This window comes from Silurus aristotelis (genome assembly GCF_946808225.1).
Source record: "Silurus aristotelis genome assembly, chromosome: 22".
Classification (NCBI taxonomy): Eukaryota; Metazoa; Chordata; class Actinopteri; order Siluriformes; family Siluridae; genus Silurus; species Silurus aristotelis.
The window spans coordinates 3,890,852-3,918,751 of record NC_139595.1 but is presented as its reverse complement, the minus strand read 5'-3'; the positions used below and the strand labels follow the sequence as shown (position 1 = coordinate 3,918,751).

The window sequence follows — 27,900 nt, the reverse complement described above, 5'->3', positions numbered from 1 at the left end:
GAGCATCAGCTTTGGTTTGGTTGGGAGGTGTTTTATATAAATAATAATTAAAAAATATTTTTTGAAAAAGAAAAAAAAATGTAACACTAACCCCCCCCCCCCCCAAAAAAAAAAAAAAAACTAAACAAAACAAAAAAACAAACCATCCTGCACTGAGCAGGTGTTGATACGTTTGCCTGTACAAATCATAACCCCCCTTTCCCCCCCAAAGCTCTTCACAGCATGCAGTTTTTTATTCTTATGGGTATAATTATCTTCAGCAACATCATCATGGCTTCTATATAATAATAACTGTCCTTTATGCCATTTTTTTAAACATCAACTCCATGTGCACCTTAAACTGCAGTTCAAAATTAAAAGATCACCTACAGAACTAAACATTGAGGTCAGATTTGATGGGCAACAAAAGCCCAGCACGAAAAAAAAAGAAAAGGGGGTTATTGGGGGTGGGGAACGCCTTTGGGTTCCACAGCAAGAGATGGAGAAAGATACAAGATAAAGCAAGAAAGTGACAGCGAAGAAGAGAGAAAGAGAAAGTGTCATGAGTTCAGCAAAATGAATGGAAGAAGCCTCACGGAGAGACCAGGCGGGAGCGAGTTCAACAGAATTAATCTAAGAAAGCTTTAGAGAGACAGCGAGTAAGAAACAGAGTGAAAGGAAAATATTTGGGGTCGGTGGGTGGTGGGGGGGCAGAACAGGAGTTTCCTCCCTTATACAGCATCCCAAATTCAGTCAGTCGTTTCCAGGGAAAGACCTCGAAAAGTGTCATATAATCCACACTTCCTGCCATCTTTTCCGTTAGGGTTCATAGTCCATGGTGAAGTGTGTGTCAGCAACTGTGGTGTGTTTTCATGGCTGAGAATCCAAAACAGAGGATGGGGGGGAAAATAACAAACCTGTACACAGAGACAATTGATTAATGACACAGTTTGGGTCCTGACGTACAGCCGACACATTCATTCCTTGACAGGGTTTCTGCAGGTTTCACAAAGTCAAATGTGTGAGATTTTTAAAGACCATTCAGAATGAAAATTACGACCTTTGTTGTTAGCAAATTGTCCCTAAATCTGTTTATTTTTTTTTTTTTATTTCCTTTTATTCCCCCGAAGCTGAACTTGCAGTTTCCTAAAGCTGAAAAATAGGATCCTATTTGTTTTTTTTTTTTTTATGTCTGTGTAACAATCTGAAAGAGAATCACTCCAAAAAACACAAAGCTGATTGGCTGTTGCTCATTTGTAATACAGCAAACCTTTTTGCACTAGCTAAAAAAATTAAATAAAAAAAATTTAAAAAGTTGACACTAGAATTTTTTTTAAAGACCCTGCAGAAACCCTCTGGGATAATTCGCCATTCGACACTTACCAAAGGTTTAAAACACAATATTTTGTTATATAGCATTAAAAACACTGAAGTTATATTTAAAGTTACACGTTCCTTCAGCATGGGGACGAAACTTCACAAAAACTTCCCCCTCTGTAACGTCACTGACCAAAAAAAAAAAAAAAAAAAAAAAGCTCTGGCATGGTGCAGCAGTTTTCATTGACACATTGGCTAATGACAAGGCATCTATCCAAGCAGTGGATCATGGGACAGATTTACATAAGCAGTGAAGCCCATGATTAATCGTGGCTTAATAGACAGCGTGGTATGAAATTTGTGCATTTGTTAAATTGTGATAAATGGCACTAGAACAATTATGCACTGGTTATTATAATTTCTTACAATTATGAATAATGCATTAAAACCAACAAAAATACATAAAAAAAAAAAAAAAAAGAAAAAAAAAAAAATCATCCAGTCTTAATTTTTAGAAATTTTTTTGTATGCTGCTCGGAAAACTGCTCCAAACTGGTCACCTCGGTACGGTGCATCAACATGAAAGCGTTTTTAAACATTATATTTAGCCTCCCTTTTGAGAAGCAGGACTCATTGCGATAAATCCATGCCTTTGTCCTCTTTCTCTCACTCCCACTCCCAGCACTGTTTATCGCCAAGTGAAGGGTCTGAGTCATCATCAGAAAACATGTAAAGTGTTAATACTCTGCCTCTCTGCAGCGAGTGTGTGTGTGTGTGTGTGTGTGTGTGTGTGTGTGTCATCAGAACATCGCCGTCATCCCCTCCATCCATCCCCCAGCCTAAAGGAGGAACCCCGGGGAAAGATGGGAGGGGCAAGGCTGAATTGACAGATGGAAGGAGATATGACACAAAACAAAAGATGAGAATAAGAGGGAGGGATGGAGGGAAAAAGGAGGAGGGTGAAGTATGAAGAGAGGGAGTGAGTCATCACGACGCACTGCTGTAGCTTGTCAATGTGAGGGTCGGCATGACACACTCTGCTTCTCATTTAAGCCTGAGTGACACACACTCTCTCACAGACACACACAAACACACTCTCCAAACCTCCCCCCAATCGGTTTGGTTTTTTTGGGCCATTTTGGGAATTTTTAATACCCCATATGCTTGCTTCAGCTCTCGCTCGTTTTGCTGGCTTATCAGTATACACAAGTATAGATGCAGAGGCATTTATGTTAGCAGCTCAATAGCAATAGGCTAGCTTTATGAGAAAGAACAGGCGGCGTGAACAGGCGAGTGCTCATTCACCACTTGCACACCAGCAAGCTGATGAGTTTTCTCACAGAGTCTGAAAAGCCTTGTTAAAAATTTTAATTTAAATTTTTTTTAAAGTTTTTAAGGGTTGGGGGTCCCTCAGACCACATAAGCCCTTTTGGGCTGTTTAATCTGGACTGTCGAGTATTTACTAACCGCATTCATTTACTCTCTTTTTCTTGCAATACCCTGCGTTTTATTCACTCCACACGCTACCTAAAGCATCTACACCGAGATATTCATTCTTCACGTTTGCCACTGCAGAGTCCTACTTTAACAATGAATGGATTGAAGAAAAGTCAACACTGAGTGCAGAATCTTTGCGGATACGGATCGAACAGTTAAATATATTTTTTTCCAAAAGGCTGTATATGTTTCACGTTTTAAAAAGAATAAAATATCAGCCGCTATTTTTCCACCGAGCATGCGAACGACACCAGCAACCAGTCGATGCAAGAAAGGGCAGTTACTCCTCCGAATTTGACAGCCAATTACCCTATCAGCGACTTATTTTTCCTGACAAACTTCTTTTCAAGAGTTAAGCACCAAAGGTTCAGGGTGAACATCAAAGCACAAGACGGATCTCACTTAACAGGCGAAACCATGAGATTTGTCCTGTGAATTGATGCAACTAAACGGACACTAGCGACGAGTCGTTGACGAACGATTCGTTCATTTCGAACAAGTCTTTAAAGTGACTCAAAAGAACGAGTGATTTATTAATTTACTACCAACAACTCGGACTAAAAGAGTCAAGAGTTGAACTCAATTCTGTTTCCTGTACATAGTCCGACTTGTTTGGTCTTTTATCACGTGATTCCCATATACGCTATGCAGTGCACTACACAGGAAACAGAATGGTGTAGTTCATCTCATGAGTCCTCTGGTTCGAGTCGTTACTGTTACAAAATTATGGGATTCACGCGACAGAAGATGAGAGGGGAAGCTACTCATTATGTTTATCATAATTTTGTTATTGCCTGCATTGTCAGTTTTCATGTCAAAATTGGCGTATGGCGACGTGTTGGGGAATCTGCTTTTTAAAAATGTAATATTTCTGATCAAAGGAACGAAACGATCTAAATGACAAAATAAATAAAAAATGAGTTATTTTTGTTGAACGAGCTTCAAAGACCCGAGTCACTAAAATGACCATTCTTTGATGTGCTGGCAAAAAAAACACTTTCACTGAAATTAAATCAGTTCTTTAGCTACTGGGTTTCAAAATTCTTCTTCTTTTGGCTTCTCCCATTAGGGGTCACCACAGTGGATCATCCGTCTCCATACCCCCCCGTCCTCTACATCTGCCTCTTTTAACCCAACCACCTGCATGTCTTCCCTCACCACATCCATAAACCTTCTCCTTGGCTTTCCTCTTTTCCTTCTTCCTGGTGGCTCCATCCTCAGCATTCTCTTAATTTATTAATAAAATAAAAAAAATCTGCTACTGGCCCGTATGTCAAATAAAAAAAACCCAGGGTGGCCCTAAAGCCAAAAATCTTTTCCCACCCCTGCTATAATGGGCCCACCGGTGCATACACTTAGCTGCTAGAGTAAGAACCTCCCTCCCCCTTTATTAATTTGTATTTTTATTATAGAGTGGAACCCCCTGTGTACGAGTGCTCTGTAGTACGAGAGGTTTTACTAGTAAAAATCTTTGTACGAGTAGAAGCATATTTCGGGAAGACGAGCATTTCTTTTGACACGTTTGGTTCCAGTCCCACGTTTTGCTTGTCGCTCGTCACCTCCGTCCCCACGCTTCATGCTCACTATGAATTATAAACTATATTTCACTATAAATTTTGCATCATGGGTACTGGAAAGAAGGCTGTTGAAAAGAATAACAATTGATCTAAAGAAAAGCACGAACGTGGTGAGATCTTTGTACTTACTGTTGAACTGGACATGCCATATTGCAGACAATTATAAAAAACAAAAAAGGATTCATTTCTTTGTTTAGAATTTATTACTTTTTAAGTTTATACTTTGTTACAAGTATATTTGTGTTAAATTAGGTATAAAACGTTTTTGTATTTTGTATTTTTTTTTTAAGGGCTGAAATAAGCGATCGCATGAGGTCTGGGAACGGATTCATCGCTTTTACATTTATTCTTATGGGAAAATTAACATGTGAGTACGAGCATATGGGAACACGAGCGGTTTTCAGGAACGTATTAATCTCATACACCGGAGTTCCACCGAACACCTTTTGTCGTTTGGGTTAACAAAAGCGCTCATTTTCCAGACTACCCTATAATCCAATTTCTTTCCTCTTCAATCTTATAGTAACCGTATTTAACTGTCAGATAAACAGAGTAATCCAGTGAGTTAATGGCAGCTGGGAAAATTGGCTAACCAACACCTCTAATGATCCTTTAAGTCATTTCAGACAATAGAAGCACTAATTCCTGATACTCCGCTAACTTTTCCAATTAAATGAAACTTTTAAATGGACGCATGCACATCAATTGCTTTGCATCTCACTTAAATTTGCTTTGCTGCAGCAGACGCTTCGGCGTGTTTATTACACAAATTAAAAAGCAAACGAACAAGCACAAAAATAATTTTTTATTCCGATGATTATTTTTTTTTTTTTTATAACTGATAAAACAAAATGATGCAGGTCAAAGTGCAATGTCCCCTTTCTGCGCTCACCTGTACAGAAAGAGAGAGAGGCAGGTGGGCGGGGCAGAGATGGAGGGGGTGGTCATTGCTGTTTGCAGGTAGAGAGTTTGCGGATCTTGCTGGCTGTGGACACGCCTTTGCGGGAGGGGTTGGATGAAGAGCTGGAGCGCCGATCCGATTTGGGTTTCAGTGCAGCCGGTTCCGTCCCGTTCACGCAAACCGGCTTCATTGCGGCGTGGCTCCGTTCGGCAGAGCACTCTTCCTCCACCTCCTCTTCTTCCTCCTCTTCCACTTGACCTGTAGAAAATTAGCCAAGTATGAATCTGAGTCAGATAGTAGTAACCAATGACAAATAACTCAACTCAGAAATTGTGCGTGTGTGTGCACGCATGCGTTTACCTGGCACTGTGAAATCCTGAGTATAGATGATCTCATCCTCACCGTCAAACATCTCGTCATCCTCTTCCTCCTCACCATAACCATGAAGATCCTCCAAGTAGGGCACCACTGTCATGCTCCTTGAAGTGTCCCGGGTCTCAGCGCTGGGTGGGATAGGCACAGGGTCTTCCGATGGTGGGTGTTTCTTCCTCACCCAACTAGATACACACAAGAGAACTGATTAACACGAACACCTCCTGGATCATGGGAAGGAAAATTGAAGGATTTTCTGATTTTTGTATGAAACAGTAATCAGCATTCCCAGGAGAAAGTCATTTGAGGTTCTCAACTCAACCCTTGATTACCTGCCTTATGTCTGCCTGCCTTTGACAAACATTATCCCTTCTTCTTAGTCTCCGAGTAGAAGAGAACAGTCCGTATTTGGACATGGTTCTCAAGGACAAAGTTGAGATGCTCTAACGAGGGCTGTAATCAGCATTCCTAAGCCTTAGGTGCCTCATTAGAGATTCTCAGTTCAGCCACTTATTATCTCACATACAGACAATTTGTACTGGAAGACTATGAGGAATGATTACTTTGGTCAAAGACTTTGTTGGAAAAGACAGTTACACGTGCAGAATTTAGTTTTTGGCCAAATTCGAAACTATTGTTTACAAGTTTATGAGAACAAAGTCGTAGCAATAAGAGAATAAAATAGTATCGGCGCCGGCTGAAGTACTTACGTGAAGGTGTCTCTTTCTCTTGAGAAACAACATATCTTGTTTAAACAGCAAGGAGATGTAACCGTCAATATTACACACAAACTGGCTCTTTTGTGCAGTCTGAAATGGCGACCCAGTGATCGACTCCAAAGATATCGGTGGTTACATCTGCGCGCTAATATAAGAGGAGACGAGTTTTACAAGAGAAAGAAACACCGGTGCGCCTACGTCTTTATTCTCGTAATTTCCACTTAGTTCTCGTATTGCCACAACTTTCTCATAATCTTAGCGTTTTAGTGGCACGTTAAAAAGAATAAATAATGTGTGACCATATAGCTACTTGTTTAAAAAAAAAAAAACAAACAAACAAAAAAACAATTAGGTGTGAAAAATAGAAAAGAGGAAGAAATACATATTGCGGTTTAATCCAACTACATACATGTTGACTGATTTCCCCAACATTAAAACAGACCTCTTAGAAATGTGTTAAAATAATTAGTAGCATTAAATAATTTGACGTTTGTGACGTGTTCTTGATTATACATAGTTAAGACCTCACTATCCAGTTTTTTTTTTTATTAAAGTCAGCAGCAATTTCAGTCCTAAGACTTTTTTTCCCACTCCTTTTGTTCCTCTTTCTCTATTTATTCTCTACCTCTTTCATACTGTTCATCTCTGTCCCCTAGCTCCTTCACTTACTCGCTCACTTCTTTTAAAAGATGTTTGAAGGTCAATCAGCCCTGCAGAACATGAAGGCTGTTATTAACAATCATGGAAATCACAGCTCATGAACTCATTGGGAGCAGTGCGCTGAGCCGCCTTTTCTCCTCATTCTCCCTCATCAAATGCCTCATTTTCAGAACCCGACTCCCGTTTTCTCTCCCACTCTTTTTTTTTAAATATTTTTCAACACCTACCTCATACTCCTTTGCTCCATCGCAATCCTACATTTCACCTATTTTCCAAACTTACATCTCCCCTCGTTTAATCTTTACCCATTTTCTTTATTCTGACACTCTCCCACTCTTCTCTTTTATTCTGAATAAAGCATTGCGTAAGAAACTCTTCTCCCCGGATTCTGCTTCGGCTCTCGTTCCTGCACAAAAATGAATGGCGTCACAGTAGGCCTGCTCTGCTCGCACGTAATCTAATCTCAAACAGTATTTTCCAGTCCTCTGCTAGTCTACCAAAATGCATGAATACACAGCAGTCTACTTCAAACGGATCTTTACGAGTGTTTAAGTGCTCTTCAGGAATCAAATCAAAGTCGGCTCCTGAAACGCTAACGACAGGAAAAAAATAAATAAATAGATTCCTGTCCTCCGTAAATGACTGACTTGTAAATCATTTTCTTCCAGAAAGACTTTTCTAGCACCTTCTTATAATGTGTTTCACAGTGCTGCAGACTTATTTTTAATGATTATTAAATCTATGTCTAATTCTTAGGTTTAAAACCCGATTGGTCAGAAAGGGTGAAAAGCAGCTTGAAAAAGATTCTTCAGGTCGCAGGTTAATATCAATGTGCTCATTCTAATGAATTAGTTTCTATAGCAACAGCTTGTTCAAAGGACCTGTAAAGCAGAAAATACACCTATCCGCATAAAACTAGGATTAAAAATGTGCAGAAATGAAAGTGCAGTAAGGAAAAGTTTAGGAAAGGAGTCTCCAGTGTCAGTGATTTGTAGCAATTAGTCTCCTAAATGCATTTCCTTGTTTAAAAAGTGTGCGTGTTGTGAAAGGTGTTATGAAACATGGGTCCTGCCATTTTGGTTATATTAGGGGTTCTTAATGTCTGATTTTACTTAGAACTATCCCCCATCAACAAGTTAATAAACAGCCCATTAGGATAATGCTGAAGAAAAAAAAAAAGTGAAAATAAAGAAATTTGGAATAAATCCAACCGTTTCACTTTCCATGAGCCGTAACCCGACACAAGAACATCTTGGTTGCAGGGATTTCAATATTTAAAAACTTCTTAAATAGTCTCTAAGTGTATATTCTGTTCTAATTAAATCCTGTAAATTAACGTTAGTTTTTCAGTGCATCGATGTTGAGCTGTACGATGTTGCGCTTGCTTTATTTACTATTCAAGATAAAAGCAGTAAGAAAGATTGATTTATAAATGCTGTGTATAATAAACCTATTATGTATTAAATTAAAAAAAAGTGAACCGATATCAAGGATTTACATTTAAAAACAATTGTGGAAAGTGTATTTCAAATGTCCCACAAAATTGTAATTGGTATGAATTATGAAAGCTAGACATAATATTTAGATATTATGTCTAGCTTTCATAATTCATAATTACAATTTGCTGAAAGACAGCAAGTTATTACACAGAAGTTTTTAATGTCAACATTTAAAAAGTCTCAGAATCAGTATGCATTCCAATTTCATAAAAAAAAAATCATCTTGTAGATGTTTAAAATTTATTACAAGAAACTGATTCAGAAAACTCATTACATTTTTCGGATTGACTTACTTGTGTTGCCTAATTTGCTGTATTGAGAATCTCTTTACAGGATCGTATTCAAGCATTCCTGCATAAAAAACAAAACAAAAAGAAGCGAAAAAAAAAAAAGAGTGAGAGAATTTCACACACCAAATTTACATGCAAGAGGAATGTAATAAATGCAGACTGATTCATTAGATGAATGATGAGCCTCTGCAGCGAGTGACCAGCCTCAAGGGCAGAAGTCAGAGCTTACCACAAATGCATAGTGGGTGGGTATGTGAATGTTAGACAGTAACAAGTGATGACACACTGAACAGAGGAAAAAAAAAAAAAAAACTGGACAGAGCTGTCCTAAATGAACAAAGGTCAGAACATGTAACCGTAGACTGTGTTTGCTACCAAAATATAACTACTCGTGTGAGGGAGGCACAAAAAACAAAGACAGAGAGAGAGAAATATTATATATAAAATATATGAATACATATGAAGAGACAGGTGAAGAGACAGGTGGAGAGAGAGAGTGTGTGTGTATGGACACAGACACACACACACACACAGAATAGCAGACAGTGATCGAGAGAGAAACAGTGAGAAATCAAAAAGAGGGGGTAAAGGACATCAAGACGACACTTTTCTATAGATCTTTGAGGAAAATCTGTTTAGAGTTAACACAGAACAATTAAAGCGGGGGATAAAAATGTAAAAGAGACAAATGGTTAAATGTTAGAGTATGACTGAGAAACGGCAGCATTTATAAGCGCTGCCCTTTCCAAAGTTGAAATCATTTTATATGAGCATCCAGTTGGACGTGATTCCAGATTCCAGTATTGAAACTCCCTCTCCTCAGAGCCAAACATCAGCCAGAAATGAAAACATACCCCGGGAATTCATACAGGCTCACTTATGACTCAGAGAGGAAGAAAAAAAAAAAAAAAACACTCATGCAGATGTGAGGCCAGAGCGCCATCTACTCTCCAAATCGATGAACTGCAGCACATAAAGCAATGCTGCCTAGAAGGGGTCAGTACGGCCTGTAACAGCCCTCTGACCAATGCCAGAGAAGTATTTTATAAATGTAATTTTAAATACATGTTTCGGATATTATATCTGTATTTGATAATAAAAAGGTTCACTTTCAAACTAAAATTTCTCTTAGTTATAAATAGAGGACGAGGCCCCGATAGTTGATTTCTGGAACACAAAAGTCCATACAGAGTTTTTCCGACTTCCAGTCGGCTGTCATTATGAGAGCGTCCTCTAGAGACGAATCGGTGATACCACGAGCAGCAGGGAGAGTGCTATATAATATATTTAAAATAATTAATTGAGTATTAATTAATAATTCATTATATAAAAATATATGTAAAAAAAGAAAAAGGGCTGTAACGATTCCTCGAATAACAATTCCATTACAAATTTTTTTTAGTCCATTTAACTAAACACTGAGCACTGCGTTTCCCACGGACCATTATTACTGACGCACCACATAGCATTAGGAGGCTATGAAAAATAAATACACTGAAATCACAATAAAATCTCTACAATAAAACCGTTCTTCCCTACGGCCCATGTGATTTTCTGTTACAGACCGACCCCTATTAAAAAAAAGAAAAAAAAAATGTGTCCCTCAGAGAAGAACTTTAAGGACCCCTGCTTTAAAGTCTCCTCACTGCGACAAAAAAGGCTCAAAAATCAACACTATACCTTTTAACAGGTCTGTAAGCAGCGGCCCACACTCCTCTGGAATAGTGTAATCTCCCTTTCCAATGTTCTCGAAAAGTTTGTAGATGTTATCCCCCTCAAACGGATACAGGCTTGTTGTTATGTTGTATCTGTAAAAAAGCAAAAAAAATAATAATAATGTATAAATTAATTGGTGCTACAGACTCATCTAAGTGGACCGTATTTTTTGTGTGTAAACCTTCATATTAGATTGTCGACCATTCGTTAAAAAACAAGTGCCTGCTATTCACAAATCCTAAATCCTATTTGATAATCTCTACACAGCACTGCTGAATTATTGAAACTGGATGGTTATTCGATTTTGCTGGTTGTTTTTGGACAGGCTTTACACGAGTGTTCGAGTGCATGTGGGTAAGTGCATGTAAAGCCATACCCAATTCTTACTTCACACACAGAATGCTCATAATGATGATGCGATTATATTAAAATTAGCAGCTTTTTGTGTCGTGTCTTTGCAGTAATACAATGTCATGTTCATCTAGGATTAATAACAGTTCCTGACGATCAATAGCAGCTGCCTGACCCTGTGTGTTTACGTCACTCACAGTGTGACCCCCGCAGACCAGATGTCCACTTTAAACCCTGAAAAGGTGTCCAAGCCATTGGCGATCTCGGGCGGCTGAAAAGCAGGCGAGCCTTGACTCGTTCGACACGTGTCGTCCTCCGCAAATGGGTGGAGAGCCTAGAGCGGGAGGTCAGAGATCACACAAGCATGCATTCAGCTTCGAGATGTAACAAATGCAAATGTCTCGATGTCAATGACGCAGTAGCAAATGCTCAGATGGAAATGACTCATCCTAGCGTTAAGGAATTTCAAAGGGGTTATGGGAGTGTAGACTGCAATTAGCAGTAAATGTACACTCTGCTGGTCACACACACACACACACACACACACACGTTTGGTCAAATGTCAGCTCTTAAGCTTCTGGGGCTGTAACCATCATTTGGCTCGGTGACTCAAAGGTCACAATTGTTAGTGACTTATATATGTATATGACGCAACTCACGGTGTAAATTTAGTGGGTTAAAAAGATGCTCGAGTACTAGGGCTTTTGACAATTTGACCATTTTTTTGGTCACAGAACAAACCTAGGTGTCCTCTGAAGACCTTCTCTTTTTATATTTACGAATAACAACCACCACTTTGCCCTTCATGATTAATCTTGTGAAAATAAAGAGTTTTACATCACCATGTTTAACTGAAGTTTCACGGGCAAAGTAACTCAAAATAACAGTCTATTTTTTGGGACGTCCACCGCTGCACAATCCGGCGTCTCACTTTAACTGTAGACACACACACACACGCACGCACGCAGCTCCTCTTCCGGTGTTAAACTGATCTCTAATTGACCTTTACAGATAATATAGATAGGAAGCTGGACTAGTCCTCAGATATGAGCTAGAACTGGTACTAGCACTGTGAAGGTTGAAACTTATACACTGCACTGTATTTATTTATTTATTTATTTATTTATTTTTTATTCCCCCCAAAAAATTGCACTGGTGAGCAGGTTAACTGAGGAGGACATAAAGTGCAACACTGTTTGAAGATTCATAAGTGAATATATCGCACACTTTATGCATATTAAACCCTACAAGCCGTTTCCACTCACTGAAATGTGCTGTTCGTGGTTTCAAGCATTTCCACCTGCTTTTATTATTAAAAATAAAGCAAACAGAGCTTCTCACCTCGGCTACACCCAAGTCAGAGATCTTCAAAGCGCCGTCTGTGGTCAGCAGCAAATTCCCTGGTTTAATGTCTTTGTGAACGATTCCTTGGCTGTGCAAATATTCAAGACCGTCCAAAAGTTGGCAAAAGTACCTGGGAGGGGGGGGGTTACATGAACGTGTCAGACGAATGGCGAGACACCAACATTGTCCTGAAACAATGGTTAGCTGAATTATCTGGAAGAATCGGGGATTCTCACCCGTGAGCTTGAAATACTGGAAACCTTTTCTGAGGAACACTATCCAACATTTCCTGCATGCCGCAAACGCAGTACTCCATTACCATATACGTACGGGAACGGTCAAGGAAAAAAAACATTTGAACTGGGAAAATAATAAATAATAAAATAATAATAATAAAAATAATAATTGTGCGTCATATTAGAACATCAAATATTTTCCGCTCACACTGCTACATCAGGACATGTCAAATTCTGTATGAGGTTTTGAGGTGAGAATTGGACAAGGCGTCTGCTGCCTCCTTCAAGTTAGTGCCTGGATAAAAATAGCCCACTGCTGGTCATAAGAGTTATAAATTACAGGCCTTTTACTTAATCATCAACTAATTAGATTTAAGTAAATGCCCGTTTCAGCGAGTTCTCCGGCAGTAAAAGGCTATTACTGTCTAAAACCGCAGATCCCACCGTTTCACTCTGGAAGGTACGACACCCTGAAATTGTGCAAGGGATCTGACTGCGTATTAAACGTGCTGTAATAAAGTCCTGAGTGGTTTATTACTTTTTAATTGTGTAGCTATTTAAGAACATGACAACTAATCCACCTGATTAAAAAATAGAACTGATTCACTGCACAGCTGATTTTAATTGCCCTTTTAATTTACTACAATATCAACGTGCACAAAAAAACTTATTCTATTTTTTCCCCTGCATTCAAACAACTCCGATACCAGTAGTGTAATTATTTCTATTTAGAGAGACTTTTACTTCACTACAATTCAAAGTAAAATATCTGATTTTTTACGGAACATTTAGCAAAATCAGTCGTTCCTTTTGGTTTTTTGGATTGCTGCTTGGTGGTATCTATTTAACACGAACATTAATCTCAGCAACAGCAAGCAGAACATTTAGAGGAATAAACGATGGAAGGAACTCCTGACTCGAACTTGCCACAACATCCCTGGCCTTTTTTGCACAAAACTATTTTTTTAAATAGTTAAAAAGGTTTTAATTTCATGATAATTTAAATTGATAATCAGTGTTTGGCTAATTATTAGATCTGAGAGCAAACAAACAGAGTTGATTGAGCAAAAAGTATTGTGATAAAAATGACAATAAAGGAACATTATAAATCAGTCATTTGGATACTCAAGTACATTTGAAGGCAAATACTTTTGTACTTTTACTCAAGTGAAAGTTTAAAGGGACACTTTTACTAGCCTATACTACACCCAGGTTCACCCAGCATGGCTTTAAATGGTACTGGAATTTATTATAATTCACAAACTAGTGAGAGAACACCAAGAGGGATGGCGATGGAATGATGTTTATTTGTAGGCTTTAATAACAGTAACCAAGAAGTTGGGATTCTTTTCGGAAGGTTGCGAGTTCAAACCCCAGCAACACTTAGCTGCCTTTAACCCACAACTTCTTAACTGTATAAATTAGATAATTGTAAGATGGTATAAATAAGGACGTCTGCTAAATGTCGTAAATCAGGCTTGCTGCAGGTTTCAGATTTAAGATTAAAAAATAATAAAATAATAAATAAATGAACCATGCCCTAAATTACTTTTTTTTTTTCAAGTATGGCTAAACTTGCACTTCTTCATAGCTAAAATAAAATCCGTTTTTAAATTTGTGGTACAATCCTTGAGAGAGATTTGTGCCAGGAACAAAAAGCTGATTGTAGTCGTAATACAGTGAATTAGATCTGGACTAGCGAAAGAAGAAGTACAACTCCACGAAGAAAAACAAAAACAAACAAACCAAACCAAACCAAAAAAAACATTCTAAAGTGCTGCATGAGCATTTTAATAAACAATAGCGTTGGCTCTAAATGGACATCAGAAAATAAACTTTTTAAGACCCCACAAAAACCCTGAGGGAAAAGAAAAATTTCAGCAATGGGTTTTTTAATGCAAATCAATCAAATGAGATGCAGCAGCAAACATCTCTGCTTATGGATAAGATCAAACATATTAGTACACAAACACAGCGCATGCATTACCCAACACCAAACATCATTTCTAGAACATTCAATAAGCCCATTTTGCACCATGCTGCAAGCTATTCATCAACTTCAACACCACAAACGAGTGCTTTTTATACCCCCGGCAAGATTGTGTGTGAATATGAGAGAAGCAACACCACTAGTGAGAGCAACGTGTGCAACAGTGATGAACACATTCACGTTTACCAAAAAAATTTATAATAATAATTATAATAATAATAATAAACAATACACAAAAGGATATATTTTCTGCTTTTCTTCATTGTACAACACATCCACCAACTGGATCACATTTTTATGCTGTAGTCTTCGTAGCAGCTGAATTTCCCTGAAACACACAAAAGAAATATTGAAATCTTGGAAACTTGCATAGAAACTGGAGATACAAAGAGAAAATCTTGGTCTGGTTCCTCTCAAGGTTTCTTCCTTATGCCATCTCGGGGAGTTTTCCCTTGCCGCAGTCGCCACCGCCTCGCTCATCAGGGACAAATTTACACTTCTAAAGAACATTTATTTTTATCACCACATTATCTGTGTAAAGCTGCTTTGAGACAATGTTCGTTGTTAAAAGCGCTATACAAATAAAAATTAATTGAAAAGCTCGATTTGCAAGTACACAAAAACCCAATTAATTTGCTAGGATTTCTCTCACAAACAGCAACGTGATGCACTTTAAATCAATGGTTGTTATACAACATAAATTCAATCGAATGCTTCAAATCTTTGTTGGACATCAGAATTTAATTCTGGATATACCAATTATATACACTTTATAAAATAATTGAAAAACCGGACTTTGTCGGCAATATCAATTCGCCCCGCGTTTGTCCCTTCGGTCTTATACAATAAAAGTACACAACGGAAGAAATCGGCGTTTATAGAACGTCAAGTATGCAACAGAACAAAAAGTTTCCTTTGCTTGAACCAAGAGATTCGAACCTGTTCCAGCTCAACAATGCCCCTGTATAAAAAAGCCAGCTCCATGAAGAAATAGTTCAAATGATTCGTTGTTCAAGAATTTGAATGTCCTGCTACAGAGATCTTTGGAAACAACTGGAACGCTGACTACACCCCAGGCCTCCTTACCCTGCATCGGTACCTGTACTAACTGTACGAACACCCTTATGGTTAAAGAAGCACAAATCTCCACAAAATCTAGTGGAACATCTTCCCAAAAGAGTGGAGGTTATTACAACAGCAAAGACCTGTTTGTTTCCTAAATCCAATTTAATCAGAAAACGCTGATCAATTTGTATAAAGAGAATTTCTGATCATTTTAATTCAGATTACTTGTTCACATCAATGCCAATATTAATCAACACTTGAGATCTCAAGATGTGAAATTTCAGAACAGGTATAAACAGTTACACAAGATCAAATGTATAGATTTTTGGGGCATTTCACAACCATTTTAACACCAATGAAACATGATACATTGACAAATTGAAAGACGACACAAAATAAAAGCTAAGAACTTAAGCCATTGCAAGCCACACGACCAGCTTTAACACTCCCTGACAAAGTAATTACCAACATCTTTCCTCAATTCATTTTTTACTGGAAAGAGCAAGTACTGTGACTCAAAAAGCTCCCATTTACTGTAAAGTGTTGATAAAGAGGAAGGGGATGGACATCATTGAACGTCACAGTTGCACTTTTTGAACAAAGACTGATGAAAGCCAAACAGAAAGGAAATGATTCAATACATCTTTATTTCCTCAACACGGTCACCTGAAGGATCGTAAACGAGTCGCACGACTACATTTATATGCCAGTTGAGTTGATACATTTCTCAAAATACTGTTCATTTGGTTTCTGGTGAGAAAAAGATGTAATCGGTTGTATTCTGTTACTGAATTCAAAGACTTTCAGTGACATTTAAATTTCAGCCAAATGAAAGAAAAAGCCAGGTTTAAATTAAAGGGAAAATGTATTCCAACATATAAAGAACATCTTATATCCCAACAATTTGAGGAAGAACTACAAGAAGTGCAATGGTCTGATGTCCACGGAAGCATCTGGCCATTAAATGTAGAAGAAAACAAAAGACTACATGTTACTAGGGCTGGAACGATTCCTTGGGTATCTCCAGTAATCCGAATACAAAAATGCTTTGTTGACCATTTATCTATACACAGAGCACGGTTATCCCATGGAAAATTATTACTGATGCACCACCCGCTAAACTCGGGAGCGCTCTGGACATGTAAACACTATTTTCTTGCCAACCGTTCAGAGTCACCCTCTCTGTAGTTCCAAAAGGTTTTACACATTGAAAATGAAATGGGCTACAATCAATAGAACCAATCGCATGGTATCAAATCGAGCCTCCAATCCCTGGAGAGCACTTTGTCTAACAATCAGCTCTGGAGATGAAGGAACAAGACAGATGAAGCAGAGGAGCGTCGTTCATACACCAACAGCTTCAAACTTCAACATGGTTTTCGGTGGATGCACCAGAAATGTTGGATGTTTATGAAGGAAAATAGTCGGAATTGTGAGGGAAAAAGTAATGCATGATGCAAAATAATCCTAATTAGGCAAAAAAATTAATTTCCATGTGGCGGAAACAGGCTTCCATACAACACAGAATGAAAAACGGATGAACGAGGAGAAAAACGGCGAGGGGGTGAGGAAAAGATTCAGGCCAAAGAACACAACAGAAAGTTTCCAGGTTTGGGATCAATTCAAACAAATATATAAAATAATTTTAAAAAAGTCATTTGAAAATTATTTTTATATTTTCTTTTTTTTCCCCCTCAGCAACAAGTACATTTTTTCTTATTTAGTAATTTTGTATTTAGTATTTCTCTTTGCTAAGAGAAAAAGTACTACTTATCATATTACTTGATTAATCAATGGAATAATTGGTAAAATACTTGATAGCTGAACTCTACATGTAACTAGCAAATGTAACTTCTCAAATACCTTTTTTTTAATACCATCTTGGATTTTTGACACTCAGAAGCTTCAAGGCCAAAATTTCATTCTTTCATAAATAAGTAATATTTTGCACAGTGATCTGTTCAGCATATACTCACAAATAACTCTCTGTAATTCTACTTCAATATGAAATAGACATTTCTGCTTTAAACCTGTAACTGTTCTTGAGTTGTTATGGAAACCAACCTTATGAGGACATTAACATTATTCTGTAGCTTTAGTTCACACTACTGTCTTGTTTCCAAATGGGAAAAAAATAGCCACAAAGAGAAGGGTGGTGGTGCAAACTCACAAAACACACACAAAACAGGAACGTTATGGGTCTATCAGCAAAGTCCAATCAATAAAACATCTATCAGAAATGTGTCAAGCAGTAAACATTGAAAAAGTGCGCTTTCTAGAACATCATGTAGAAATCATTAAACAGTCCAATCTACAGTAACTGTACGCATGTTCGACGACAACATAGAAATACGACAAAACATGACTAGGCGTGTTGTTCGAGGAAAAATAACCAACAACTTTATGTCCAGACATGAGAGGGAGTTACTGTGACCACCTCAAAGTCTATTATCTAATAATGGATTCTATTATACTTTTTTATCCATTTACAATTGCGCTGAAACGTGCGGTCACGTGTATTACAGAAGCTAAACAAACATACGCACGATAAATCAGAGCTGCTCTCACGCCTTGCTTTATTACTCTCCACTTATCTCTACATTGTTCGTGTGTATATTTGAAAATTGGCTCCGTAGTCATTATATATTATATATAACGTCACGATATGGCGTAAAGTTTGAGTCATGTTGACGTTTCAAAGTTATTTCTAAATAAATTGGTTTGTATTTTTTAAAACTCTTTCCAGGCCGGGCTCTGGACTACTAACCTCGGCCCTGTTTGACTCCACCTCAACATTCCTCCAACGCCACCATGAGAACAGGGGCTGTTATGCAATACCAGAGCCTGTGTGCATGCACCAGTCAGGGCACGCTGCCGCTGGAAAGCAGGAATGCTAATTGTTGCTGTGAATGAGGAGGCTACTATGGCATCCCAGCAATCCATATAAGGCTAGATCTTTATTTTGGCTTCTCTGTCCTCACCGTGCAACATTTTCACCTGGATTGAATCAATTAACTTTTACAGCTATTAATGAATACAGGCAATTTACAGCAAATCGTTACGCGGATATACTTAAGATCGTACACAATATACACGTGAACTCTTCTAATCACTGGTGATAATCCATCTCGTTGCTACACTAAAGTTTTCTGATGTAGGTCTAAACCCTCAACGCTATTGAAAGAAGCACCCGGGGCTCCACGCTGCAGCATTTTAATTAAACCTCATGCTGTGATCAAACTCGGAAAAAACTCAGCTCTAAATGAATTAGGGGATAACATTTTTTTTTGGCTAAGACCTTTAGGAAATTGAATCGGTGAGCAGGCCAGGAAGGAATTTGCCAGTTTATGGTGTAAACAAGTAAATGGAAAAAATTTCTGAAGCCTCTGTTGGATGCCGCATTGTCAGAAGATATAAAGGGAAAGAGTCATTTTTTTGTAAGCGTGAAGAAAAACTCCAGCGTAGTCCAGCTGAATCTTTACCTACTACATCTGTGGCTTGTTTTCACCACCACAGACCCCTAAAAAAAACACCTTCATGCTTAAACAAGAATTTATACCTTCCTCTTTCTATACTAAAGGATCTGAAGCCGAATAGATACCACCCAACCTTCAGGAACGATTACTTTCGTGTCTAATACAGGACTGTTGATGTTTGTGCAGAAGTTTAAAAATTTGCATGATATAGTCACATATTTTGATTCATATCCAGGCACCCTAGGGGGATTTCATAATACATGTTCCAAAGCACTGTATGAGAAACAATTTGTTTTATATTATCTATTTATTTTTACACCCGGACCATTCAGGTCACAAATTGGCTGGCAAATGAGAAAAATATTAAGTTTTGGCAGAAAGCAATGGTGAAGGAAGAGGAAATAAAACAGATTTACAACATGTTAAAACCGATGTAACTAAGAACAACATGATGGCTATTTTCGAGACATTCACTGGTATGTGACGTGACGTACCCACAACGTCTAACTTTTACATAAAAAAAAATAAATACAAAATTTATAAAAAATTCAAATAAAATAGCAACCGCCCCACTGGCAAAAGTTTTGTTTTGGGTTTGGCAATAATAAAATGTTTTTTTTGTTTTTTTTAAACTTTGAAGATTCCTCTATTGATTCCCATTTACAGCTTTTAGACACTGGAGTCCAAAACGCTAAACGAGAGGACATCCGTAACCAGACAGTGCGATACCTGTGAAGGGTTCGGTTGCGTACGAGTCGACCCTGATGAAATTGCTTGATGAGGATGAAAATAATGGAGACACACATTTGATTCACTTTGCAGCCTGCTACGCTTCTCCAGCAACTGAGAGTTACAACTTGAGTGCTGAAACACGATTTTTTTTTTTCTCCCCGTCATCAAGAACTTTACTGCAGCACCATGAGCCAGAGAAAAAGAGGAAGAAAGAGAAAGAAAGAGAGAGAGAGCGAGAGAGCACACATCAAACACAATCAACAGCTTACTTTTTCACATTGGCCTCTCCATTAGGGATTCTCCTCAGCTTCTTCTTCTTGAGGATCTTCACAGCTCGCCGACACAGAGTCTCAGAGTCCAGCATCTCCTTCACCTTGCCGTAAGATCCCTCCCCCAGCAGGTCTCCCATCAGGTACTTCCCAATGAGCTTGGCGCGCTTGCGCCGTGGCTGGTAGATCACCTCGGTGGAGTCGATGCGGTGGATGAAAGCGTCCATGGACATGAGCTCGTTCTCGGTCAGGAAGCCCGCGTTCTGAAGCTCCCCGACACTCATCTTTTCTTGAAACCTTCCTTTCCCTTTTCCTTACTCACGCCCTAAGAGCTACAAGGAGATGTGGTATGTATCTCCAATTCTGATTGGCTGGGAAGTTAAGAAACCTTTTAGAACAGCATTTGAAAGAACTGACACTTAATTGCAACAAAGCTGCTGCTTTTATGAAGGCTCAGGTAAAACAAGGATGTAAACATGAGTAGAACTAGTGCAAGGGTCACCAAGAATGGGTATGAGAAAAAAGGTCCAGTGCAAAAAACAAACAAACAAAAAAAAAAAAGCTCAAACAAACAAAAAAAGCAGATCGTTAGACTTCACCGAGCACTGGCCTTTCAAATTCAGTATACGCTGTCCAATCAGAGGCCGCCGCTAGCCTACATTTGGAATGACTGGACACCTATTCATCTCTGACAACATGTCCAGTACAAAGCAACTTAGTTCAGAAATCGTGAAGAAACCCGTCTTGGGGACTCACTAAGGCTTTTCCTGCTGGACAACAACATCCACTAGGGCATGAGGTCCATCCTGGAGTGATGCATTTTCACACTGATATCCAGAATGAAGATCCAGATTATCTTGCTACGATGGATTTTTCCCCTCAAAGCACTCCAAATCTCATCCAACGAAGACGAGAAACCTGCAAATATGGAAAAATCCTAATCAGTAACCAAAAGCAAAATTGGACACAGCCGTCATGAATAGCGCCGTTAATTCCTTTTCAAATAACGGCAACTCAAAGAAAACTTTAATACTTTAATATCATTTCTATAGTCACACCTCATTCATATAGACTTGATCTACAGAAATAAAGTGTGTGTGTGTGTGTGTGGTTGTTTAAGAGGAAACCTATAGATCTTAATATGATGCTTTAAGCTGATAAAAGTTCTGGTTTCTCGGGAACACGACAAGCCGTTTGTGTTCATTTCTTTAAAGTCTTAACTTTGAAATAAAGAAATTCAAGGTCAACTTTCTAAAAAAAATTAACAGGATATAACTTGCCTCCTATTTGTCCCAAATCAACAAATGTACAGCAAAACGGATCAAAGTACACCTTCTTATACTCGAAACGCTGTTTTTCATCACAAAGCGATCAGATGAATGGGAAAATGGTGGCATAATTAAAGAATAAAATGATTTTTATGATTATTTTCTAGAAATCTGTAAACTTGAAAACAACTTGTTAGGCACAAGCAGGTAACATTATCAGCAGGTTAGTCAAATAAGCTGATTAGACATGGTCATGCTTTTATGGGGAATCTAAATAAAATAAAATCAATTCTAAAAAATAAAAAAGGGAAATTACACAGTTAAATAAATGTGAAAGGTAATTGAATCCTTTAGGTTCAAACTTGACTGGGAGTCAACAGCTACAGCAATATTTCCTTAAAACATTCAGAAATATTATTACTCTCACAATTATTATTTTTCTGTCTAAAACATTTCCAGGACCAATTTTATCTGCAGGCCCTCATTTAAGTGGACGTTCAAACTAATTTACACATGTTTAGCATGTCGCCTCTGTACCTATCGATTTGTTGTAAAGCCAAGGCAACTGGTAGCTCAATAACCCCAAACCAACCTACAGAATCTGGTTAAAATATCCACCAAACCCAAAACTCACTCCCAAACCCATTTCAGCAAGTTTCGGCTAGTCTGGTCCACTAGCTAGCTAAGGGTTTACTAACATCCACACACACGGCTAAGCTAATCAGCTAACCGCTAGTCGAGCAGTCAATGCAGCACAGAGACGTCCCGAGAAACCGCAAAACGAACCGCAAGCAAACGTCTCACCTCAGGCCGTGAAACGAACAAGTGCAAATATCAAATCTATTCCCCAAACCGGCTCGTTTCCCCCCCGCTATGTGCTGTCACCGCAGTCCTATACCTCTCTCCTCTGCTCCTAATGCTGCAGCTGCTCCAAGGTAGCCGCCATCTTGTTTACCTCCCGCCGGCCCTCTCAGTGCGCAGCTAAATGCCAAGCTGCGTCAGTGCGCTAGCGTTCAGTCCTAATCACACTTTTCCCCCCTGCAGCTCACACTTCGCTTAATGCTTTACACTTTCATTTACACTCATTCTACTTCTCACACTTCCACGTTTTCGATTTCATTTTCCTTTTCTGTACACTTCCATCTACACGCTACACCCACTTTACGTCTGACACTCCCATTAACACCTACTGCACGATACACTTCCTCCTGAAACTTCCCAGACGTGTCACATTTCATTTTATATTTACAATTCCTTGTTTATTGTCACGTTTACTTACATAATTTACACTCCTATGTTCACTTTTTATTTATATTTCTGTTTATACTTTGTCACATTTATTTTACATTTACACTTCAATGTACACTTCCTTTACATTTCCTTTTGCATTTACACTTCCTTTACATGTCCTTTTACATTTACACTCCCGTCTACACTTCCTTTACATTTCCTTTTACATTTACACTTCCTTTACATCTCCTTTTACATTTACACTCCCGTCTACACTTCCTTTACATTTCCTTTTACATTTACACTTCCTTTACATATCCTTTTACATTTACACTCCCGTCTACACTTCCTTTACATTTCCTTTTACATTTACACTCCCGTCTACACTTCCTTTACATTTCCTTTTACATTTACACTTTCTTTACATCTCCTTTTACATTTACACTCCCGTCTATACTTCCTTTACATTTCCTTTTACATTTACACTTCCTTTACATATACTTTTACATTTACACTCCCGTCTACACTTCCTTTACATTTCCTTTTACATTTACACTCCCGTCTACACTTCCTTTACATTTCCTTTTACATTTACACTCCCGTCTACACCTCCTTTACATCTCCTTTTACATTTACACTCCCGTCTACACTTCCTTTACATCTCCTTTTACATTTACACTTCCGTCTACACTTCCTTTACATTTCCTTTTACATTTACACTTCCTTTACATATCCTTTTACATTTACACTCCCGTCTACACTTTCTTTACATTTCCTTTTACATTTACACTCCCGTCTACACTTCCTTTACATTTCCTTTTACATTTACACTCCCGTCTACACCTCCTTTACATCTCCTTTTACATTTACACTCCCGTCTACACTTCCTTTACATTTCCTTTTACATTTACACTCCCGTCTACACTTCCTTTACATTTCCTTTTACATTTAAACTCCCGTCTACACCTCCTTTACATTTCCTTTTACATTTACACTCCCGTCTACACTTCCTTTACATTTCCTTTTACATTTACACTCCCGTCTACACCTCCTTTACATTTTCTTTTACATTTACACTCCCGTCTACACTTCCTTTACATTTCCTTTTACATTTACACTCCCGTCTACACTTCCTTTACATCTCCTTTTACATTTACACTCCCGTCTACACTTCCTTTACATTTCCTTTTCCCCCTTTTTTTTTTACATTTCACTTACATTTACATTTGCATTCCCATGAACACTTCCTTTACATTGCCTTTTACATTCAAACTTCCTTTACATTGCCTTTAACATGAACACTTCCTTTACATTGCCTTTTACATTTACACTTCCTTTACATTGCCTTTACACAACATTTCATTTTACATTCACACACCCATGTACACTCCGGCTACATCACATTTATTTTACATTTACACTTCCATGTACACTTCCTTTACGTCACATTTCCTTTTATATTAACACTCACATGTGCACTTCCTTTACATTTCCTTTTACATTTACCTACTATAAGTTGCTTTCCTTTTTACACCAGCTCTACATGTCAAGTTGTACTTTATATTTTCATTCCTAGGTACATTTTCTTCTACAACTCCTCTAATGTTTCCAATTCAATGTACACTTCCTTTTACAACCTTTTTAATAAATATGTATTTTTTGTTTTGTTTACACTTCTATGTACACTTTTTGTACATCTCCTCTTTTATATTTACACTTCCTTTACATGTTGCACCCTCTTAACACTTGAAACTCTGATTTAGACCTTTTTTTCTAAAAATGTCTTTACTTGGTACAATACACTTTATCCTATATTACGTTTACACTGTTGCAACTCAAGTAGTCCATTCAGTTTGTGTAATTTATACAATTTTTTATTCTTTTTTTATACAATTATGTACTCTGAAATCCTCTACACATTACATTACCCTTCATAGTTCCACATACTATATTTCTTCTCAGACCTCGTGGTCTTTATAGGCAGTTTACATTTTCTTTGCTACCATTCCATTTATATATTTTCTGAAAAACAAAGAACAACAAACAAAAAACAAATCTGACACATCAGTTCATGGTTGCTAAGTCAGGCCTGAGTGCAGATGCTAGCATGGCTAATGCCAGGCTTATCTCTGCTCCTGTGGTGGCTCCTTTTGCTTAGCTGGCTGATCTGGGTTATATTTAACAACTGTAAACCCCCGGGAATGGCAAGCTGGATCTCCAGTTACAGTCCGACATGTCAAACCCCTCAAGACAAATTGCTGATTATTTGTCAGTGACAGAAAGTGGCTGATCAATTATAAAAGCTACTTGTTTATTTGTATTTACAAAATAATTTTATAATAATTCTAATAATAATTTATTACATAAATGCATTTATGTCATAGCAATATCACCTGAAAAGATAAAGTGCTCTCTCAGGTAGCCTTGATCCATGGTTCGATCCTTAATATGGGCTACTGCCCCAGTGGGCTTCCACCATAACAAATCCCCATATGCATTGCAGTTTCTAAATACAAAATGTGTTTGTGCTGCCAGTCCTAAACGTTCATTTCAAATTATGTTGTCTCCACAAATTCTATGCCGTATTCTTATTAAAGAATGTTGGCTGGAAAATAGTGACTGACAAAACAATGTATTGGTCTTTTGATTTTTGGAGCTACAGTAAGACCGAAGCCAAACTGAAATCCCACATGTTTAAGATTGCAATGTATCTTAACTAGCAATGACCCCCTTGTGACCCCCTGTGTCCCTCTAAGACAACTGCGACCACAAAGATTTTTATATAAACATATTTCATGGTTTTTGTTTTGGCATATAAGGAACATTGTATGTAGGTGAATGTACACACATATAAAAGTTTAATTTACTGTATGTTTATGTAGTTACTGTGTATAAGTCTATGTAATTTTGTTGTTTACATTCTAGCGAGATAGCGAGTGTTTTTACCGACTCTAAGGGAAACGTTATAAAGTATGAAGGTAATAATCAATATGTGTTTAAATGTAGTTTAAATTGCTCTAAAATCAGTGATCCTTCGTGCAGACTAGAAATCAAATCGAACTAAATCTAGCCACAAGAGGGCGCCAAAACCTTTTCAACAAGACTTTTGGACAATAAAAAAAATGACGTCTGAAGAGTAAGCGAGGACGTCAATGGTACCGCCATTTTAGAAAGGGGAACTTTCCATACAAAGCATGTGCTTGAAACAGACAGGATTATTATGCAGTAAAGTCAATAAATAATAGAAGCCTGCTGTAAATTGGACGGGTTGGGTAACCTGCTGTAAAGGTAAAGGGCAGGGATAAACTGCTGGAAACATAAAAGGTGGGCATAACCAGCTGTAAAGGAAGTGGGTGAGAGTAACCTGATGTAAAGGAAGTAGGTGAGAGTATCCTGCTGTAAAGGAAGTGGGTGAGGGTAACCTGCTGTAAAGGAAGTGGGTGAGGGTAACCTGCAGTACAGGAAGTGGGTGAGGGTAACATGCAGTAAAGGAAGTGGGTAAGGGTTACCTGCTGGAAAGGAAGTGGGTAAAAGTATCCTGATGTAAAGGAAGTGGGTGAGGGTATCCTGCTGTAAAGGATGTGGGTGAGGGTAACCTGCTGTAAAGAAAGTGGGTAAAGGTAACCTTCTGTAAAGGAAGTGGGTGAGGGTAACCTGCTGTAAAGAAAGTGGGTAAGGGTAACCTGCTGTAAAGAAAGTGGGTGAGGGTAACCTGCTGTAAAGAAAGTGGGTAAGGGTAACCTGCTGTAAAGGAAGTGGGTAAGGGTAACCTGCTGTAAAGGAAGTGGGTGAGGGTATCCTGCTGTAAAGAAAGTGGGTGAGGGTATCCTGCTGTAAAGAAAGTGGGTGAGGGTAACCTGCTGTAAAGGAAGTGGGTAAGGGTAACCTGCTGTAAAGGAAGTGGGTGAGGGTAACCTGCTGTAAAGGAAGTGGGTAAGGGTAACCTGCTGTAAAGGAAGTGGGTGAGGGTATCCTGCTGTAAAGGAGGTTTGTGAGGGTATCCTGCTGTAAAGAAAGTGGGTGAGGGTAACCTGCTGTAAAGGAAGTGGGTGAGGGTATCCTGCTGTAAAAAAAGTGGGTAAGGGTAACCTGCTGTAAAGGAAGTGGGTGAGGGTAACCTGCTGTAAAGAAGTGGGTGAGGGTATCCTGCTGTAAAGGAAGTGGGTGAGGGTATCCTGCTGTAAAGAAAGTGGGTAAGGGTAACCTGCTGTAAAGGAAGTGGGTGAGGGTATCCTGCTGTAAAGAAAGTGGGTAAGGGTAACCTACTGTAAAGGAAGTGGGTGAGGGTATCCTGCTGTAAAGGAAGTGGGTGAGGGTATCCTGCTGTAAAGAAAGTGGGTAAGGGTAACCTGCTGTAAAGGAAGTGGGTAAGGGTAACCTGATGTAAAGGAAGTGGGTGAGGGTAACCTGCTGGAAAATGTTTGATTTATCAATAAACATTAAACAGATAAAAAGAATCACAGAAAAGAAACTCACCAACTGATTCGTGGAGTATCAGTACTCTGTTTCATCTGCCAGTAGCTCTGGGTTCGGTATCAGCAATTACAAACCTCAACCTGCTATAACGTGACTCGGTAGGGTAGGACTGGGACTGGGCAGTTTTATTTACATCATATTTACATATTTACATTTAATTATATTTTTTATATGTTGTCAAGGAAACCAAAAGTGACATTCAATTAATAAAAAATATTGTTTCTTTTATTTTTCATGCTTAAGATATATCAAAACCATTGAAGCCATTTCTACTAAAACATTACATTATATCACACAATATGGTAAAAAGATATGCGAATAAATGTAAATGAGACACAAATGGATTTAAAAAAAGGCCTTTTATTTCAAATTATACGTCTATAAACACATTGAAACACACTTTTGTATCTGATTACTGCAAATATGTACTGATAATAGTAGTATATAAACATAGTATATACTGTAGTATTATATAAACATTAAAGTAATAGGATTACAGTTCTAGTTAATGTAATTTTTTTATGTTAGGAATAAAATGTAAAGTAACTGCTGCATTTAAAAAAAGGCATGTACTAGAGGGTAGAGAATGCAAGCGGTACACTGACTGTGACTAGTACATGCAAAAATGACTAATGAAACATGTTATGAGTATTGATTCTGTATATGCGATATTACCGTCACATAGACTAGAGCAGAGGTGTTAAACTCATTGTACTGTAGGGAACACGCAACATTACATTTAGTCCATTGTGAGGTGGACCAGATTTACTCTCACATACAGAACAAAAGAAATGAAAAACTACTTTGCCCTCTAGAAGAACATGGATTCTACATTATTCGTCTGTGCCGGCTTGACAATCCTGGACTACAATACAGTGACGTTATAAATTCTTCCGAACTTACAGGATGAGAGAGATACATGTATTTGTTTGTGTT

The 27,900-nt window shown here is 38.2% G+C and overlaps 1 protein-coding gene across 4 annotated transcripts; it reads right to left on the bottom strand.

Moving 5' to 3' along the window:
• Positions 1-10: 10 nt before the first annotated feature.
• On the bottom strand, positions 11-22,479 carry stk11 (serine/threonine kinase 11). 4 transcript variants are annotated; one of them, XR_014530814.1, is made up of 11 exons: positions 22,063-22,453; positions 19,991-20,908; positions 14,693-14,776; positions 12,459-12,548; positions 12,220-12,352; positions 11,076-11,212; positions 10,492-10,619; positions 8,815-8,872; positions 5,632-5,828; positions 5,263-5,529; positions 11-896 (listed from the first exon to the last, which is right to left on the bottom strand). XR_014530814.1 is itself a non-coding variant. In XM_083525319.1 (10 exons), exons 2-10 carry the CDS (start codon positions 20,272-20,274, stop codon positions 5,315-5,317), a joined length of 1,326 nt encoding a protein of 441 aa, XP_083381445.1. In that variant the 5' UTR covers positions 20,275-20,908; positions 22,157-22,479; the 3' UTR covers positions 5,155-5,314. The 4 variants fall into 4 exon arrangements, 2 of the variants coding, with proteins under 2 accessions (XP_083381445.1, XP_083381446.1); XR_014530815.1 differs by having other exon boundaries at positions 22,157-22,453; XM_083525319.1 differs by lacking the exon at positions 11-896 and having other exon boundaries at positions 5,155-5,529; positions 22,157-22,479.
• Positions 22,480-27,900: the final 5,421 nt, after the last annotated feature.